General features: G+C 54.4%; 5 protein-coding genes across 5 annotated transcripts; 3 read left to right on the forward strand and 2 right to left on the reverse strand.

Moving 5' to 3' along the window:
- Window positions 1–648: 648 nt before the first annotated feature.
- On the reverse strand, window positions 649–1,872 carry CCM_00161 (rab like protein; the record flags this gene model as incomplete). Its single annotated transcript, XM_006665321.1, has 4 exons — window positions 649–1,428; window positions 1,492–1,621; window positions 1,687–1,751; window positions 1,810–1,872. The coding sequence occupies 4 exons, from the start codon at window positions 1,870–1,872 to the stop codon at window positions 649–651; spliced, it is 1,038 nt and encodes a 345-aa protein (XP_006665384.1).
- A 2,456-nt stretch (window positions 1,873–4,328) lies between these two features.
- On the forward strand, window positions 4,329–4,754 carry CCM_00162 (uncharacterized protein; the record flags this gene model as incomplete). Its single annotated transcript, XM_006665322.1, has 1 exon — window positions 4,329–4,754. The coding sequence occupies one exon, from the start codon at window positions 4,329–4,331 to the stop codon at window positions 4,752–4,754; it is 426 nt and encodes a 141-aa protein (XP_006665385.1).
- Window positions 4,755–6,364: 1,610 nt separating this feature from the next.
- CCM_00163 (threonine ammonia-lyase precursor) lies at window positions 6,365–8,292 on the forward strand (the record flags this gene model as incomplete). Its single annotated transcript, XM_006665323.1, has 2 exons — window positions 6,365–6,688; window positions 6,760–8,292. The coding sequence occupies 2 exons, from the start codon at window positions 6,365–6,367 to the stop codon at window positions 8,290–8,292; spliced, it is 1,857 nt and encodes a 618-aa protein (XP_006665386.1).
- A 631-nt stretch (window positions 8,293–8,923) lies between these two features.
- CCM_00164 (cyclic nucleotide-binding domain containing protein) lies at window positions 8,924–15,116 on the forward strand (the record flags this gene model as incomplete). The annotated part of the gene is made up of 11 exons (XM_006665324.1): window positions 8,924–9,117; window positions 9,161–9,236; window positions 9,427–9,517; window positions 9,542–9,761; window positions 9,838–10,115; window positions 10,615–10,717; window positions 10,760–10,770; window positions 10,897–11,183; window positions 11,218–11,513; window positions 11,804–12,092; window positions 12,120–15,116. 11 exons carry the CDS (start codon window positions 8,924–8,926, stop codon window positions 15,114–15,116), a joined length of 4,842 nt encoding a protein of 1,613 aa, XP_006665387.1.
- Window positions 15,117–17,239: 2,123 nt separating this feature from the next.
- Window positions 17,240–17,929, reverse strand: CCM_00165 (peptide methionine sulfoxide reductase msrB/msrA; the record flags this gene model as incomplete). Its single annotated transcript, XM_006665325.1, has 2 exons — window positions 17,240–17,589; window positions 17,650–17,929. The coding sequence occupies 2 exons, from the start codon at window positions 17,927–17,929 to the stop codon at window positions 17,240–17,242; spliced, it is 630 nt and encodes a 209-aa protein (XP_006665388.1).
- Window positions 17,930–19,456: the final 1,527 nt, after the last annotated feature.

Below are 19,456 nucleotides of genomic sequence, written 5' to 3' on the forward strand. Positions count from 1 at the left end.
TGTACATCGTACGAAGAGGATGCTTGCTTGCTCTCAGGGCGGAACAGTGCTGGAGATGGCAACAAAAATATGGCGCACACCGCAGGTTGACAAATACGACTAATAGTTTCGAGAAATGATATGTTTATCCATAGTCATGGCTTGTCTGATTACGTACAATGCCCAGTCGGAGATGCACGCGGTATTCCATCACGCCGAAGGGGGCTTCCAGCTTCCAGCGTCCCACAGCGCTATTCACACTCCAAATGATGGGGGCCGGTGCAGTACTTAGTACTGTACTCCGTAGTAGCGCCGCTTTATCATACAACAGGACTCGGGTGGCCTGTCAGTAAATGGGACGCTCGACAATGGCCTGATAGAAACAAAATGAAAGGTCCATTATTGGCTGGGAAGACGACTATATATAATGCCGCCATAACAACATTGAGAAGCCCGTCTGCCCCCGTACTTTGAAACAAGAGCCATCCATGAAACCACTGTATGTACTCCAAAAACGCCATGCTGTCCCTGGTAAGCGAATGCGCGCATCATCAAACAAAAAAAAAACCCCTTCTTTGGACAGAGAGTCTAGGATTCCGTTCAAATGGCAAATTTCCGCCTCCAACATCGTATCCGTTACAAACCCGTGCCTTCTGCCCCTGGCGCTAATTAGCAGCAGTTGCCTCCTCGTCGCCTGTTGGTCAAGGTGAACACTTCTTCCCACTCGCGCAGGCCGCCCCAGTTCTGACTGCGGTTCTTGCCCTTGCGTCGCCTACGTAGCCCGGGAATGCCGCCGTCTTCAACAGTGGCACCAGTCATGGAGCTCTTGATGCTGCCGCCGTCGCTTGTGTTGTTCCAAGCGCTGCTATCGCCGTATTGGATGCCGCTCATCGGGTCATCTGGATCAATATCGCCAAGCTCAATCTTGGTCAGGATAATGCGAGCGAGTCTGGCAAATATCTCGTCGACCCCTTCTCCGTTCAGAGCACTGGCTTCAGTAACCACCGAGATGCCTTGCGTGCTGGCCCACCTCGTAGCCTCTGAGCTTGATATCTCACGGCCATCAGGGGCGAACGTGGCTTTTTGCACCGAGCCGGCGCTAATAGAACCGGCATAGTCTCTGCCTCTGGTTGTGGTCTGCGTGTTTGTCGTCGAGTATGAGCTTGCGAAGCCGCCCGCAGTGATGGTCGAGTTAGAGCTGACACTGCTTGGTGTAGGAGGCGGCATGGATGTGTCGACGAGGGATTCGTTGGCCAGATCAAGCTTGTTGCCCACAAGAAGCAGACTGAGATTGGGCGACGCCAGAGCTCGCGCATCGTTCAGAAAAGGCTGTAGTCCGCGGAAAGAACCATGCGATGTAATATCGTAGACGAGGATGGCGCCCGCAGCACCTCGGTAATAGGATCGGGAGACGGATCGGAATCGTTCTGTGCCGGCTGTATCCCAGAGCTGCGCATTATAAATAATGTCAGCACAACTCTTCATTTCGCGTCGCGCTTGATCATTGTTTACCTGTAGCTTTATCCGTTTGCGCCTGGCGCCGGTGCCAACTTTGATAATTTTGCTCGCGAATTCCACACCTATAGTCTGCGACGATAAGACTCGCCATTCGTTCTTGATAAACCGATGTAGTAGACAGGACCTGCAGCTGTCAGCATGCCATGTTTGCATCGTTCGTTACAGATAGTTTCTGCGGTGCCATCTTACTTTCCCGACCCGCTTGGTCCCAGGAGGATAATCTTGGCCAGATAATCGTACATGCTTCCCAGCTCCTAGGTTGCCGCGTCAGCGCTCTATCAGATAGCCAGTTGGCGCCGGATAGCCCCTTACCTGCTCTCTGGCCGTCGCGGCGCTCTCCTCGCTGCCCACCGAGGAGCCTCTTGGCCGAGTCATGATGAATAAATCGAGCGACTATGCCGTATCAAAGTATGTTAACAGCACATCACGAGAGCAACGCGGGGCGGCGGTGTACAATGGACTTTCGATGGCGCCAGCACTACCCATGCGCCAACTGTAGCGGCTCTTGGCTGATCGGGCAGGTGACTAACGTTACCTGTGATAAGGAACCCTTACCTAATCACAATACCAGATGTCACATATAGTTACAACCAACTCCTGCAACACGTGCGAAACTCTGAAACTAAACTATTTCTTCCAGAAAATCGCGTTGGCATTAAATGAAGCTATGAATTAGCGTAATATAAAGACAAAACCGGTTATAGTAACAATAATATGCTTGGCTGCACCTACATACCTTATTGCCGTTCGTGCTGTCCCGGACACTAGCCCGACCGTGACTATAACTACGGTGATAAAAACTGGCGTTGTCGGATACCAAACGCGGCTTCGTTATATTCAGAGAATTCGTGATAGTGTGTGCAACGAAGCCACGATATATCCGGAGCTCGAAAGATATCACGATCGTGTGGTTGGGGGGTCACCTTGGTGGCAAACTGGCTCGGTCACCTACATTGCGCGAAAGATGCCAACCGTAAAGGTGAAAAAAAAAAGCCCGGACAGATAAGTCTACATTATTCGAAAAGCCCTGGCTTCAGCGGCAGAGCAAGATGGACTCTACCCCAATTCCGAGATGCACTGATTGCACGAAGCTCTTGCACAGCTAAGGTTCTAGATCGACGAAGCTTTTACCCCGGAATGGCTGTGTTTAGGGACGACGGCAAGTACATCAACGATGCTTGGAAATACGACACTATTTTAGCTTTGCAAGAAGAAAGCCAGCCCGACCGATTTTCTTATTTCGTCAAGATTATAACTATTTTTATTACGCCAAGATGAACAATTTTTTTTTCGCATTTTCACAGAATTCAGGAGACAATTGCAGCCCCAAGAATATGCCAGTTTAAGCACACGTTTTATGTGGACTTGATTAGTTTTGGGTTATTTCACATTTCATTTAGTTACAACAATATAGATATTTGCTTCTTTTCTTCCTCCACAGCACTTATTATATTTGGTTTTTGTAGAGCGATACCCGTCAACCATCGAGTCAATCAGCCAGCCACCAGCTAAGTAGAGAGCGATCCAGATAGCCAACCAGCCAACCAGCCATTCAACCAGCCATCAAGTCAACTAGAGAGCCGGCATTCCACCAGTTATCAAGTCAGCCAGCCATTCAGAGAGCCAGCCATTCAGAGAGCCAGCCATTCAGAGAGCCAGTCAACCAGCCAGCCGGCCTCGAGCCGACCAGACCGACACCTTGAACGAACGATGTTTTCGACCAATTAATTCGTCACAGCTTCGTGAACGTCCTTCCAATACTGTTTCGCAATCGACTTCAAATAATCGACTTCAGATTAGCTCTGGTCATATCTCGATCAAGTGCTTCATCACAGCTACGTGACCCTCCCAATCCGGAACTTCGGATTAGTCAAATCTCGATCGATGTCTCGACCAGTTTCTCGGTCACGGTACAGCCCCTCTTCTAATACCTGATATACATGATTGACTGAAGATATGCTCTCGTCTGTTGAGCGCCTCGCACACGTAACGGCGTTCCAACAGGACTGCCCGAGGATATCTTGCTGCTTCTGAAGAAAGGCGCCCTTGTCGCGCAGAACCCATATGTAGTGCGGGTTGCCCTGTCTTGCTGCTTGCTTTGTTACTATCAGTGGTCTGAAGGCGTATCTCTAGATTGACAGGCAAAGAAAATGAATACAGTAGGAAGAAATAATGGCTAAAATTGTAGTATAATCTTGAACCAAAATAAAAAAGAAAGTACAAGCACAAGTGAATATGGTCCAGGCTGTAATAAACTGTGCGTCGCCACCTCGGTCCCGAGACGGTTCCATGTTGCGCAAGTGAGGCGCACTAACACTACCTAGTTACTTTAGCGAGTGCGAGAAGCAAGCGAGAAAAGGACGAGATGTGCGCGAGGACGAGCCTTGTAAGGCTGCCTTGGAGGCGGCCCTAAGGCCACTTGGTTTCAAATTGCAGGCAGCAAGCTGTCGTCATTGGCTCATTCATTTTTTGACAACAGTGTCCAGAATGCAACGTCTGAGGTAAGGCATGTGGCTGACAGCTGGCCCGAAGCAGCCGCGTCATCAGTGCGTACGACGAGGCGTAGGCGCAGCCTAATGGTGTAAGTTGATTCGCTGGCGTTGATGACGGCGTGCGTATGAGCAACGCACCCTTCAGGTTGGGTATTTGGAAGCAGCTGATATTTAATCCTGCTGCATCTCCCTCTGAGTTGTGCATTCTTTTCATCGTCACTCGACATCTTCACCCCCTACACCACTTACAACAAACCTTGTCCCGAGCTTCTCAGCAGGACGACCCTCAGGAACCTTTTTTTATACGCACCAGAAAAAAAAACATCATCCCTCATCAAAATGGTTGTCGGAATTCTTGTTGCCCTCGTCGCTGGTGTCGCCATCTGCCACAGCTGCCACAAGAAGCACCAGCGCATCGACGCCTTCAAGCGCAACTATGAGGCGCACAACGGGCCCCTCACCAAGGAGCAGTGGAAGCAGCTGTGTCACGAGCACAAGCAGGCGCTCAAGGCCGAGAAGCACGCGCGCAAGGCCGAGAAGCATATGCGCCGCGCCGAGCACCGCCGCGGCTGCTGGCGTACGTCGCTGCCGGCCCCGGTGACCCCGGCGGCCTTTCCGGAGATGGACGTCAAGTACGCCGACGCCGACGGATTTCCGGTCGATCCTGCGATGCCGACCCAAAGGATTCAGATTCCGGTGCAGGGTCCGGATGAGCCGCCTGCATATATGCAGGGGTCCGTGACTGCACCGCCAGAGAAGATGTAAGAGGGCAAAGGACGAGGCAGCGGAGTCGGCGCGCTAGAAGCTTTTTGTACACTTCTGCTGTTTGGTTTTTCATAGAACTAATTATTTATACTGCAATAATACATGGACGACTTTCTACTCTTTATCCAGCTTGCCAAATCTACCAAATCAACGGCGAACTCGTGGCCACGGGTCCACCCTATAGCGAGCCTCTGCCGTAACTGGCTTTGACAGAGATGTTGCTTTTCTTTCTTGTCTTCGTTATTCTAAAAGTACGTATGCCATGTGCTGACCGAGGGAACCACAGTGGGAGCTTCTTGGCAAACATGTGCCGAGCCTCCCGTTCCGTCCGGCAACAAGGACGGCGGGGCGCTCAAGAGAGTATGGAGACGGCAACCAAGGATCTTGTGAAGAATCGCCTGTCGAATATGGGCATATGTGTGGGCGGGCTGCTATGGTGGGGAGACCAGCATGGAAGATCCGACGTTAGAAATGGATGGAGCAATAGAGAGATGGATGATTGAATCAAGGTGTATATGTCATTTCTCATATATCGTATGATGGTCCCGCGGCAACTTTAAAAGAAACGACATCACATGCTGCAGGAGAACGGGTAGCTGTGCGACTGCGTGGTGCGATTGCACGCCGATTGGTCTGGGTGCGGGAAGTATAGGAGCTTATACGGTATGCGTATCTTGATGAGCTATTATTATATGCTGGAGCAGCTGCCGAGTCTGAAATGGAACGAGAGCCAGCCGAGGCGGATGTCGCGGGGTAGGTGGCGCGGGTAGGATTGGGGCGAGCATCTGAAGGGCGCGTGTAGATTGGAAGGTTGTGAAGAGATGGCCTCTAATGGTCTGTACTAACTTGGCAGTGGCGTTAATGGTGTACGTGCCAATGTGTACTTAGGCGATGACAATCTTGTTGTTGACCACGACACGCTGAAAGATAAAGAAGCGGTATATGGGTTCAGCCAGGGTCCCGCCAAGATTCTAGTACAGATGCTGCCGAGGGGCATTAACCACTAGTGAACTGACCAGTCGACTGATTCTGATCAAAATCGGCGACTGATAACTGGCGTGTGGTTCTTAGTGCAACGGTGGGAGAAAGAGAAAGAGAGAGCCCTTGTGGGCTGCACTTGTCTCGCCTCTCCGCCGGCACCGGAGCCCGCCCGGAACGTCACAAGCTTGCAGCCCAAGGAAGCCTAGTGGCTGGGCGGCAACAACCTGATCTGGCTTGTAAAGTAGCGGTCGAGGATGATATATACACAAGCCATGGCCACTTTTGACAAGGTAAAAATGAAAATGAAAATGAAGCAAGAACCACAGCAGTGTATCCATCAACAACACACAGCAGGTCGTGACTCAGTATTGGATTTCATTTGGTGGAGAGCCATGGGTCTGTTTAGTGATACCGCTGCGATTGTGGCCGCTAATCGCACTGAGCCCCCTGGGAATAGAACCAAGGTGCCCGCTAATGACACTGACAATCGCAGCGAGTCGGAAGCGCCCCAGAACCAGCAACAGAACCAGCACCAGCGCCAGCACCAGCAACAGCAGCAACAGCACCACCACCAGCACCACCACCAGCTCACCCGACGCCCCAGTGATTGGCTCTCGCAAGTTTTGACAATGACTCCCGTTTGGCCGCTTGCAACGCCGCCTCACCAACATCTTTCCCTCCACACCACCACCAACGACGACGACCCTTTTGCCATGCCTCCCTCGCTCAATGGCATCGCCGCCGAAGGCCCCGTGCAAACCAATGGCCACGCCAGCAGCGTCGGCGAGCAGACAATTGCCAACGCCGTCGCTCACCGGCCCAAGACGCCCACCACCGCCGCCATGGCCCTGACCGAGTACAGCGCCTGCCCCTCGCCGCCATCGGAGACGCACCAGGCGCGCATCAAGCAAATTGTTCCCGACGAGTTTTTGCTGCCAGATGGTTACCCAGATGTAGGTTTCTGTTGTCTTTTGAAATGAATCAACACAATTCTCCAGATACAATCATCTCTGACACCTCCCAGTATCTCCGCATGATTCTCTCCGCCACCTCGCGCATCTACGAAGCCTGCAAGGCCACGCCCCTCACCCACGCCGTCAACCTCAGCAACCGGCTCGAATGCAACGTCCTGTTCAAACGCGAGGACGAGCAGCCCGTCTTCAGCTTCAAGCTGCGCGGCGCATACAACAAGATGGCCCACCTCGACCCCGCGCAGTCCTGGAAAGGCGTCGTCTGCTGCTCCGCCGGCAACCATGCGCAGGGCGTCGCCTACTCGGCCCGCAAGCTCAAGATCCCCGCCACCATCATCATGCCCGAGGGCACCCCGAGCATCAAGCACACCAACGTCGCCCGCCTCGGTGGCCACGTCGTCCTGCATGGGGCCGACTTTGACGCCGCCAAGGACGAGTGCGCCCGCCGCGCCGCCCAGGATGGTCTCATCAACATCCCCCCCTTTGACGACCCCTACGTCATTGCCGGCCAGGGCACCATTGGCAACGAGCTCTTTGCCCAGGTCAACATGGCCAAGGTCGAGGCCATCTTTTGCGGCGTCGGCGGCGGCGGCCTCATTGCCGGCATCGGCGTCTACGTCAAGCGCATGGCGCCGCACGTCAAGATTATCGGCGTCGAGGCCCACGACGCAAACGCCATGGCCCAGTCGCTCAAAAAGGGCGAGCGCGTCGTCCTCAAGGAGGTCGGCCTCTTTGCCGACGGTGCCGCCGTCAAGTCGGTCGGCGAGGAGCCCTTTCGCCTCGCCAAGGAAGTCGTCGACGACGTGATTGAGGTTAGCACCGATGAGATTTGCGCCGCCATCAAGGACATGTACGACGACACCCGCTCCGGCCTCGAGCCCGCCGGCGCGCTGCCCATTGCCGGCCTCAAAAAGTATGTTGCGCGCCACCCATCCCACGACCCCAAGCGCAGCCTCATCGCCATCACTTCGGGCGCCAACATGAACTTTGACCGCCTGCGGTTCGTCGCCGAGCGCGCCACACTCGGCGAGGGCAAGGAAGTGCTTCTGGCCTGTACTATTCCCGAGCGGCCCGGCGCGTTTGGCAAGCTCATCGAAGCCGTCATGCCCCGCCCCGTGACTGAGTTTTCGTACCGCCATGCCGGCGGCGACGTCGCCAACGTGCTCCTAGGCCTCTCGCTCACAGCGCCTGTCGCGCAGCGCGCCGACGAGTTGCGCCGCCTGCTCGCCCGCGTCCGCGACGACGGCACCATGACCGTTACGGACCTCTCCGGCGACGAGCTCACCAAGAGCCACATCCGCTACTTGGTCGGCGGCCGCGCCGGCGTACCAAACGAGAAGCTCTTTATGTTTACGTTTCCCGAGCGGCCCGGCGCGCTGGAGCGCTTCCTACTCGCGGTCCGACCCAAGTTTAACATTAGCCTCTTCCAGTACCGTAATTACGGCGGTGACGTCGCCAAGATCCTCGCCGGTATCGCCTGTCCCGATGAAGAGCTACCGGAGCTGGTGGATTTCTTAAAGGAGCTGGGCTACCCGTTCGAGAACTGCACCGACTCCGAGGTATACAAAATGTTCTTGCGGACTTGAGGCGGGCGTTTTCCTCTTGACTGAGCACAAAGCATTGTTTTCTTTTGTTACGAGATGCACGGATCTTAAAGGCGTTTGTGGATGATCTCTTTTTTTGTCATTGTGATTTCTTACATGCTATATACTGGACAATCATGTCCTACGCTGATAGTTACCTAGACATGGCTGCTGAGGAACAGGGCCAGAGAAAAGTTTTGGCTCCAAATCGGGGACCTTTTTTTGCAGTAGGACCTTTTTTCCCATCTCCAGAGCCACCGAGGTGACTTGGTAATCTACGCTTTATTCCTCACCATGCAGGTAAAGCTGCGTACCCTTAGTCCCACAGGTTTGACACGTTGACTCGGACATAGTAGAGAAGCCCGCCTCCCGGTCTGCCAACCTGATCATTATCGATCAACAGTCTATGCATGTCTAGGCGTGCTTATGCCGATCTGGCTGCGACGCCGATTATTGGCCATGATTTCAACGGCCACGGCGAGGCCGTCATGTAAGTTCTCCCTGGTTCAAGCTCAGGTGAGACTTGCAGGGGCGACACACCCAGCTGAGAGGGCATAACTAGTAACATATATGCACCGTGTGAAAGCACGCCCCCAGACCCGCAGCGCTGGGTTCTTCCAATTGGTAAGCCATGATGTGCATGGATGATTGTGGTGATGACGACCGCTTGGGTGGCAGCCAAGGGGCGAACCTGGATGGTGGTGGTGGCCCGTGGCTGGCTGGCCTCGGGGCTCGGGCGTGCGGCGAGTCGAGGTCGTTATCGAAAATTTTAAAGGCTCGCGCTTCCAAATGGAGGCGCGAGGACACTTGGATCAAGACAATGCGAGGGTGACGTAGACGGGATTGGTGTACTGATGCTGGAGCTACTGAGAAACCGCTCGCGTGGGGGTCAAGTAGTGGTAGCCGGCTCTGAAGCAGCTGGCATGGACAGAAGTTATGCGTTTCTAGTAAGTCTTCCTCATAGTCTTCCTTGTGTCTAGTTGGTGTTTTTATGCAGCACACCTGGTAGGCCGGAAACGATGGCATTGAATTTAGGGAACAAAGGGACCGCAGGGATTAAAAAGAAAAAAAAAAAAAAAAAAAAAAAGAAAACGGCAAGGACCCGGGCAAAGGCGGGGCGGTTTCTTTTTTTTCCAGGCGCGTTCCATCAGGCTTCTCCCGCAGGGGGTAACAGCTACAGGGCCAAAAGCCGCACAAGAGCCACAGAGTCGGAGCCACTCTGTGGCCTGTGCGTTTTCTTATTTGCGGCTAGCTGGGGTCAGGGGAGAGGAGGAGGGGGGAGGGATGGGGGTGGTTCTCCAAAAAGATGAAAATAAACTGTTGAAAATCAAACTCGACGTTTCCGATGCTGCCAGATGCCGATTGCTGTTGCACAGCAGCACAGCAGGGGGCAGGTCAGATGGGCAGACAGGTTTACTGTGCTACACGGCCCGGGACGCTGATGCAGACCCAGCGAGGACAAGGTTGGGCAAGTACGTGTACGTGATGGGGGGTGTCGGCCAACTTGCGGATACTTTTCCCTCGCTGTTTTGGTTATGTGTTTCGGAGTCGCGCGACGGAGTACTCAGTAGCGTTGTCGATTGGTGTCATGACTGGCCGAAATGCCTACCGAGACAGACCTGGTTGCCCGGCTTGTGCGGCGGTTGACGGTGATGCACCATCGGCAGTCAGTCCCAGCGACAGGGAGTGTAGAGAAACGCGGGGACGGTTGGTGAAATTGTCGACGGCCGTGTCTTTGGACGGCAGCCATCTGCGAAGCCAGCCTTGGCATCTCGCGTCGACGGCCTTCAGAACCAAGATTGCGTGGAATGAAGATGAGCAGCAAGGTACAACTACGGCTGAAGCAGTCTAATTGCTGGCGGCCCGGATTTGTTACTGGTGGGGGACAGCAGAGAGGAGAGTACCTATGTGTGGATGTATTCTTGCCATCGGGCAAATTCCCTTTTCCTTTCCAATTGCAGGGACACGATGCCGGCTTTTATCACCGCTATTCTATATCAAGGTAAAAAGGAACATAAAATGCATAGCGGCCGCTTACACATTGGCCATATCTATTCTTCACCCCTCTCGAGCAATGGCCCCGCCAGCTTTGATATTAGCTGCTGTAATAAGGTACTGTAATTTGTACCTGCACACATAAAGGCCCCCAGGCACAGGTACCCTGGGTCGCCGTGTTTGCTCGCCCAGCAGCCATCACGCTGCATGCAATGCATCAACAATCAGTCCCCAGATAGCCAATCATCTTGAATCATCAACGTCAGTTATAACCGGCCGGTACATAATAGATCCGTTGCCTACTTGCCCAAATTAAACATATTTCCGTAGGCACACCTGTCTCTCCCGCAACCCGCAACCTGCCCGCACCGTTGCCCCCCCCCGCCAAGCTTAGACTTTTCGACGCCTTCTCAATGCGGACGCCGATTCCTCGGTAGGTACACTCAGGTAACGTTAGCTACTCCCACCTCTGTAGGCAGTACCTCAGTACTCCGTACTGCACGGTGCTAACCTATAGCAGTCAGGACTGACCTAATCCATCATCCTGTCACTCGTACTCCCATGCCTTGCAAACACCACTCCTCTTCATCACCAACATCCTCGCAATATCAGATCCAAAATCCTTTCATTTCCTTCCCTCTACTCCCTCTGCTCCCCCGATCTGTCCCCTTTCCTCTACCCACCGAGCTTTGCTTCTCCTCCAAATACTCGATCAAGCACTCAACCGCCCACCCAACGCAGACGCCCGCCGCGCGCCGCCGCCACTGCTCCTCATCTGCCCCACGCTGCAGAGTTGTGGCCTCGCCGCTTGGCCGCCTCGCTCTGACCACCATCATCACCCCATCCTTTTAGCTTCCCAAGCTTGGTTGCTTGGCTACCTCACCATCACTGCCTCGCTAGTTGCCAGTTACCTTTCCTGCAACCAGTCTGCAGCACATCTCGCGCACTAGCCAAAGTCAGCCCCAAAACCCCGTCGCCAGCACCCTACTACGCGACCCTGGCCTGCTTGCTGCGAGCCCGTCCTGGGCCATTATTGCCGCTGACGCAAACATCCTCCTCCAGCTCCCCGACCTCGACAGTTGCCCTTCCCGTTCCGCGACGACTTCTTTTTTCCCCGCTCACTGCCTTGCTTCCTGCTTTCCTTGGCCGTGTCGACACCCGTTCTGCGAACCCGCCGCGCTGCTATCGACTTCTGTCTGCCGTGCTGCTCCCCAGCCAAGCCGCGACCTGTCAGTGGCACCCTCCACTGAGCCTCCAGCAACTCACCCTTTGCCCGCCCTTACCTATGCAGCCCAGCTAACTAACCCTGGCTTACCAACAGTCAACGGCCCTGCCTTAAATCGCACGCGACACACGTCACCTTCGACCGTTCAATAATACCCCCGCCATTAATAGCCTTCGCCAGCGCCTTTCTCTTCTTGCTGTGCCGCCCGGCAGAGCAATGAGCTCCATCGCAACCGCGACTTCCTTGCGATACGTCTGATATCTATCCGCGCACCCGCCCACTGGCCCACGCAAGTCGCGCTCGGTGTCCCGCCCAGATCGGCGCGCATATTCCTGTCGAGATCTCACCCGCCGATTGTATCCCGTCCACGAGAGCGCCTTTTCTCCGCGACCTTCGATTCACATTGCATCCTTCGAAACAAGGACTCGGCGAAGCATGCGTGACCTGGCACCGCCATACTCTCCGTTGCACTAGCTTCCCCGGCCTATACATTGTAGCTGCCCACGGTGCCACCAGCATCTGTCAACGCCTTGACTGCCCACGACTCTATTCTTGTCCAAGCAGACGGCCCGCACGCGCCACTGTGCGCACCCGAGCCCTCAAGCTCTAGCGCAGGAACCCGGTCTCAAGCCCTTTGTCGCATCACACTCCACCAGTCACCATGCGACGAAATCGCTCGTCCGGTTCGTCCTCGCCTTTTCGAGCCTTGGCTCACCACCACCCTCCTATCGCACTAGGAGACTCCGTCTCCCTCATCCGCTCGTTCAATGTCGAAACAAACCCGGCCCGGCCGGCTCGTCCCTCACCCCTCACAGCGTCTACCATTCGCGACATGCCTCTCGACTTGGTGGACCGCCTACGCTCCTTTCCGCTCTTCCAATCCGCACCTGAAGACTTCCTCGTCGAAATTGGCAATCACTTGAAACCTCAGGTCCAAGCTGCAAACGACCATGTCGTTACCGAGGGAGACGACGCAAAGGCCATGTACTGGCTCGTCCGCGGAGTTGTTGCTGTCACCTCTCGCGATGGCGAAGCAGTCTACGCCGAACTCAAATCTGGCGCCTTCTTCGGCGAGATTGGCGTCTTGATGGACATGCCTAGAACAGCCACCATTGTTGCGAGAACAAAGTGTCTGCTCTTTATTTTGAAGAAGGAGGACCTACAAATGATCATGCCCAAGTTCCCGCAGATGGAGCAGGCTATCCGTGAAGAAGCGCAGGAACGTCTAACTCTCTTGAAGAAGAAGCGACAAGAGGGCAACTCGTTGTTGAAATCGCCCTCCGGCGAGATCGGAGCACGCACCGCAGCCCCAGGCGAAGTCTCGCGTGGCGACACTGGAACCCTCAAAGACGGTGCCATTTTCAACTCCAAGAAGCGCAAATCTCCCAGTCCGGGTATTATCGAAGACCCGGCGGTAGGGAGCGCCATTGGTAGCGGATACGTCAATATTCGACATACTCTCCGCGAATTACCGCTCTTCTCCAACCTCCCTCCCGAGATCCTCCATTTTCTCGGCCTCAGCGCCCAGCCCAAAATGTACCCGCCCTTCAAGGACATTGTTGAGCAGGGAACGTCTGGGAGCGAAATCTTCTTCATTGTTCAAGGAGAAGCCGAAGTCATTCACCACTCTGCCAAAGGCGCATCAGTCAAGGGCATGCGAATCCCTCAGAGACCTAGACTCAAGGCAGGCCAATACTTTGGTGAAGTATCCAGCCTGGGCCTCTCGCGAGAAAGGACCGCAACTGTGCGCTCCATTACTACCGTGGAGTGCTTGATGATTCCAGGTGATACACTCGATGAACTTTGGCGCCGATGCCCGGCAGACATCAGGGCGCAGGTCGAAGAAACTGCCCGAACAAGAATGAACCAAAAGGAAGACGATATCGAAATGACTGACGCCGGCGGCAAGCCTCGCTCAGCGTACTCTGACCCTCCCACGCCGTCCACCACCCCTTCACAGCCACAACCGCCACACCTCACACTAACGAACCCATCGAAGCCAGTCTCACCAAGCAAGGACGATTCAGATCGAATGGAGCCTAAGGACCCTGACCCTTTCCTGAGCGTCAACATGGAAAACCTGCGCAACAGAAGGAGACATTCTCTGGCACCACCAGTCCCCACTGTCGATCACTCAAGCAGACTGAACGGCGGCTTACCTTCGCCAGATGGCACAACGCTCAAGTTTGCATTTTCACAGACCTCGCTTGACTCTGACGTGCCTGCCAAGCGCGCCAGAAGGAGCTCCCGCCCGACACCCGGATCAACGGGCCCGGTGCTCTCTGATGCCATCTTGGTTCGTATATTTGCATACTTCGATGTCGTGCAGCTGCTCAGACTTCGCATCGTGAATAGCCATTGGCAGCGAATCATTACGACGCATCAGGACGTATGCAAAAACGTCGACTTGTCCAGTTACAATCGGCACGTTACAGACCAGGTCCTCACGCAAGTCTTGGCGCCATTTATTGGCACCAGAGCGAGGATGGTTGACCTCAACAACTGCTTTCACATCACCGACGACGGATTCTCGGCCCTGTGGAAGAGCTGCGGCAAGAATGTGCGCTCTTGGAAGATGCGATCGGTATGGGACGTATCGGCCAGCCAAATTCTAGACATGAGTGAAAGCGCCAAAGAATTGCAAGAGGTCGACTGGAGCAACTGCCGCAAGGTGGGCGACAACCTGCTGGGTCGTGTAGTTGGCTGGGTAGTACCGGAGCGTTCACCATTGATACAGAAGAAAGTGCCGACCCATTCACAAAAGAAGACGAAATCACGACAGCATACCGAGCCAGCAAACGAAAACCCGCCGCCTCCAGGCACCGTGATTGGATGCCCCAAGCTTAATACGCTGAACCTTTCTTACTGCAAACATATTACCGACCGATCAATGGCACATCTTGCTGCGCACGCTTCGGATCGGATACGCTCCCTTTCCCTTACACGATGCACATCCATTACGGATGCGGGGTTTCAAGCTTGGGCGCAATACAAGTTCGAAAAGCTAACACACCTATGTCTTGCCGATTGCACATACCTGTCTGATCATGCAATTGTCGCGCTGGTCAATGCAGCCAAGAGCCTGACACATCTTGATCTCTCCTTTTGCTGCGCCTTATCGGACACAGCCACTGAAGTGGTGGCGCTGGGGCTACCAAGGCTGCGGGAATTGCGATTGGCTTTTTGTGGAAGCGCGGTTAGTGACGCTAGCTTACAGACCATTGCCCTGCATCTACTAGAATTGGAAGGCCTAAGTGTCCGGGGGTGTGTACGAGTCACTGGCAAAGGCGTGGAGAGCCTGGTCAGGGAATGTGCTTGGCTGAGCTGGCTTGACGTGAGCCAATGCCGAAACCTGGAAAAATGGCTGCGGAGCGGCGGCCCTGTGCAACTGGCCTCGGCGTCTGAACTACAGAGCGGTTGGTCATCCGACGAAGAGGACGAAGGTCCGAGTTTTAGCCCGCCGCGCTTTGGGCCGACGGTGATGAGCGTCGATGCGCTCACCAGCACATCAAGCTTTGCACGGCGCCCAGGCCTAGGAGGAATGTCAAGAGGAAGAAGGCACCCAGTGAATTTCATAGTGGAAAAAGGCCCTGTTGGACTGAGATAGGAGGAAGGTGACAATGGCAGTAAACGAGATTACAGAGGAGGAAACGGAGATGATACCCAAACGGCTGTACTATTTGTAGACGACGGAAAGCAATTGGATATAATGTTTATGATGTTACGAATATGACTTGATTGCTAGTTTCTCGAAGAGATCATGTCTTTATTGTAGAATGGTGGGTAGTTGTATTGAGCTTCCTCGTCCCGATTGCGGTGTGTAGGTAGACGGGGGGTTGCGGAGCGGATATTACGGACAAGTTACAGTGTGGCGAGTGCTCGCACGAAGATTCGACCTTGTTCCACTGCACGTGACTCGGACTTAAAGAGTGAGAGCGCCACACAAGGCCGTTTGGCGCAGCTCCGCCAACCGGTTTCGCTTTCGTCATTAGCAAGCAGGCAATTGGCAGAGCCTGAGGCCAACGGATATTTATTCCCACCTCGCCCGCATCGTCATCCTCCAAAGCCCGCCCCTTCGCATCCAGCAAACAACCCGATTCACATTACGCACACACGCACACACATACACCATGTCGTTTACATTGAGTATTCGGCAGGGACCTGCGCGCCTCGCGCAGCGTCTGCCCGAGCTCACCCAGAGAAGCAGCACCTCGGTCCTGCGCGCCATCGCTGCCGCCCCCGCCCGACGCTTCCACCAGGCGTCTCCCACCGGCGCGCGCAAGCCCATCCTCGCGACGACGACGGCAACCCGTAGCGTGTTCCGCCAAAATGGGAGCATTCGATTCTATAGTCAGAATGGCGGCCAGTACCAGCAGCAAACAGCCTCGTCGACGGCGAGCAGCGGCACGCGCAAGCTGCTGGTGGGCGGCGCCATCTTTGGCGGCACGCTCATGGCCATCAACCTCGTCTTCAACCGGGAGACGCGCGAGGACGGGGGCATGCCCATCTACGAGCGCGAGTACCTCAACAATACCTTTTTGCACACGGGGCTCGGCGTCGGCATCATTGCGCTGACGGCGCGGCAGATGATCCAGACGGGGTTTGTGTACCGCATCATGACGACGAACCCGTGGGTCGTGGGCATTGGCGGCCTGGCTCTGAGCTTTGCCACCATGATTGGCACCCGTTCCATCAGCCCTGATAAGTGAGTTTTTGCCATTCCTCTCGCTGGTTCCCTTGTTTCTTCTTTTCTTTGCCGCTAATGAAATTCTCGACAGCTACCTTCCCAAATACGCCCTCTGGACTGCCTTCAACGCCACGCAGGCCGCCTTTGTCGCCCCGATGCTCGCCTTTGTTCCCGGCGCGCTGCTCGCCCGCGCCGGCCTCTACACCGTCGCCATGATGGGCTCGCTGGCCGTCGTCGGCGCCACCGCCAAGCAGGAGAAATATCTGTACATTGGCGGCCCCCTGCTCGCCGGCGCCGCCATTGTCGCCGCCTCGGGCTTCGCCCCGCTGCTCCTGCCCGTGACAGCCGTCCGCACGCTCGCCTTTACCGAGAACATCTGGCTCTACGGTGGCCTAGCCGTCTTTGGCGGCTTCACGCTGTACGACGTGCAAAAGGTGCTACACCACGCGCGCCTAGCGCAGGCGGGCTACATGAAGCGCGACCCGGTCAATGAGAGCATCTCCCTGGAGCTCGACTTTCTCAACATTTTTATCCGCATGGTCCAGCTCCTGTCGATGAACCAGCGCCGCAAGTAGAAGAGCCTTGTGTACGGAGAAGGTGGACAGTGGCAGGAGGCATGGATTGAAAGGGGAAATTGACGCATCGCATGACGACTTCTCTACTCATTCTTTGCACATGCTGCAATAACTTGTGTTTTTAAAAACTGGAAATTTTTTATTCTCGTTTGTTGTAAAACTAGATATATACCAAGTATTAAAAAAAAACAAAGAAAAAAAACTTGGAAAGCTGTTGAAGCTGAGCCGTGAAGCCCGCAACAAATGGCATGAATGGCAACCTTGTCATGATGGCGCAATAAATAAGCACTGCACATGGATAGATAAATCCGAGATGCATTGAATTCGTCGCCGCTAAATACAGAATATACATTTTTCATGAACAGATTCAGCGAGTCCATTCCAGGACTGCGCGCTCTCGGGCGACCCCTCCTGACCCCTCCGCCCCAACCTTTACAGCTTGCTGCGACCCTTTGCTGGCGCCGGCAGTCACTCGAGCGGCTTAAACGGACGCAGAAAGTGGCTGGGGCACTCGTAGCCGGCCGGGTTGTTGTCCAGGTACAGCTGGTGGTACTCCTCGGCCGTCCACCACTTGCCGGCGGGCGCAATCTCGGTGACGATGGCGCCCTTCCACCACTGGGCGTTGGCCTGGGCCGTGACCTCGCGCGCGACCTTTTCCTGCTCGGCGTCGTGGAAGTAGATGGCGGAGCGGTACTGCGGGCCGGTGTCGGGCCCTTGGGCGTTGAGCGTGGTCGGGTCGTGGAACCGGTAGAAGAATTCGAGGAGCTGACGGTACGAGACTTGCTTGGGGTCAAAGATGATTTGCGCGGCTTCGGCGTCTGGGGGTTCTTGTGTTAGCGGAGGGGAAGGCCCGGGGGGAAAGTCGGGGGGGGACGTACGGCCAGTTTTGCCGCCGCAGACGGCGCGGTAGCTCGGGTCGGTCAGGTCCCCGCCAATGTAGCCAACCTTGGCGTCGAGGAGGCCCTTGCCGGCAAAGTGTCGCCGGTAGAGGTGCTCGGTGCCCCAGAAGCAGCCGGCCGCGACGGTGCAGAGCTGTGCGCCAGCGGGGAGCGCCGTGACGGCGCCGGCGCCGGCGCCGGTTTCGGGAGCGATGGACATTTGAGGAGAGAGAGCAAAGGAGCGCGAGAAGAAGCGGCTGACAAAAGATGTAAAGGGCATTATTGCGAGTAGGAGATGGCGTGGCGGATAATTTCTGCGAGAAACCTGGTGGGGGGGAGAAGCTATTCCTGACAAATGGACCCTGGCAATGGCGTGATGGATGATGATGGATGGCTTCTCGTCAATGGGTCCTTCTGTTGCGAGGTATGGAATGGCAGAGAGAGGTTGCGGGTGGGAAAAGGGGCGCTGGTCTGATATATAGCAATGACGGCGGTTAGGAATGGAATCAACGTGGTTGAGGGCGGAGGAGGATTTGCCTCATGACGACAGTGCTTCCAAATAGTTTCCAGGTAAGGCGAGGCGGGCTTCGGCACGGGAGCTTGTGGCTGGTGGGAGGTGGGGGGGGGTGACAGCGGGGTTGACAAATCTTGCCTGCTCACAACAAGACGATGGAGATTCCAGAAGGAATTTTTTTTTTAAAAAAGGAAGGAATGAATAGTAAAAGTATAGACAGAGTACATGGAATAGATGGAATCGTGCAGCAGTGACAAGATCACGGCTCGTCGTGTACTGCCCAAACCCTATATTCTCCCTCAACTTGTGGTGGACTGCAGCACCCTTGCGCGAGTCTGAACTCGCGCTTTTCAGGGCACGAGTTTTCTCCATAAAGGAAACAAAATAAAGCAATTGAATAAATACGCTATTAACCCCTGCAGATACCTCGAAATGCCGTCGCCGCCGCCATGATGCCCTTGTCCCAGTACCTTCCCCTCGCAAACCACCACCTCCCTACGCGCACGACCGGGCCCTCCTCGCTACACCGGCTACGGCAGTCCATCAACTAGCTCCGCATCCCTCGTCCGGTGTTCTCGGCCCCGAAGAAGCAAAATTCCCGGTGTGGGTCGCTTCGGACTCGGTCACGGCCCCCTTGTCGGAATCGGGGATCTGGTATTGGCGCTGCATGTATGTACGAATCAACTAGAAGAATAGACTTGAGGTTGTAGGATGTAGGACCCCGCAGTAACTACCTAAACTCGTTACGCTTAGATCCGGCTCGGTTTCGGACTGCTAGACATGGTGCGCATGTTCGTTGCGTCCACGTAAACGAATACGATCTCGATGTACCAGAATCCGAGCAAGATCAGTAAGATCCCCCACCAGGCTGAAATTCGACAGGAACGACGCACGGGGTAGCACATAACACAACTTGAACCTTGAAGGATCGAGATCGAGATATATATTCCATCACTGCGACACCTTCTTTTTTTCTTTTTTGCTCCATCCATATCCAGTATGTCAAGCAGGGCGACTGCCTATCATAGGGCCTAGTCCTGCTTTTAAGTATTTTTTATATATATTTAGCCCCTTTTTCTAAAAGACCCCCTATAAGGGTATCTTTAGTAATCCTTAGCTATATAGCCTCTTTTCTAATTAATTAATATTATCTAAATAATTATTAAGCTTCTTAATATAATAGTTATAAGCTTAATTAATAACTAATTAGTTTTTTTTAATTATTTAAAAAGTATTAATTATTTTTATTATATTATTATATAAAGTTATTAATTAAATATTATTATTTATTAA

This window comes from Cordyceps militaris (genome assembly GCF_000225605.1).
Source record: "Cordyceps militaris CM01 unplaced genomic scaffold CCM_S00001, whole genome shotgun sequence".
Lineage (NCBI taxonomy): Eukaryota > Fungi > Ascomycota > Sordariomycetes > Hypocreales > Cordycipitaceae > Cordyceps > Cordyceps militaris.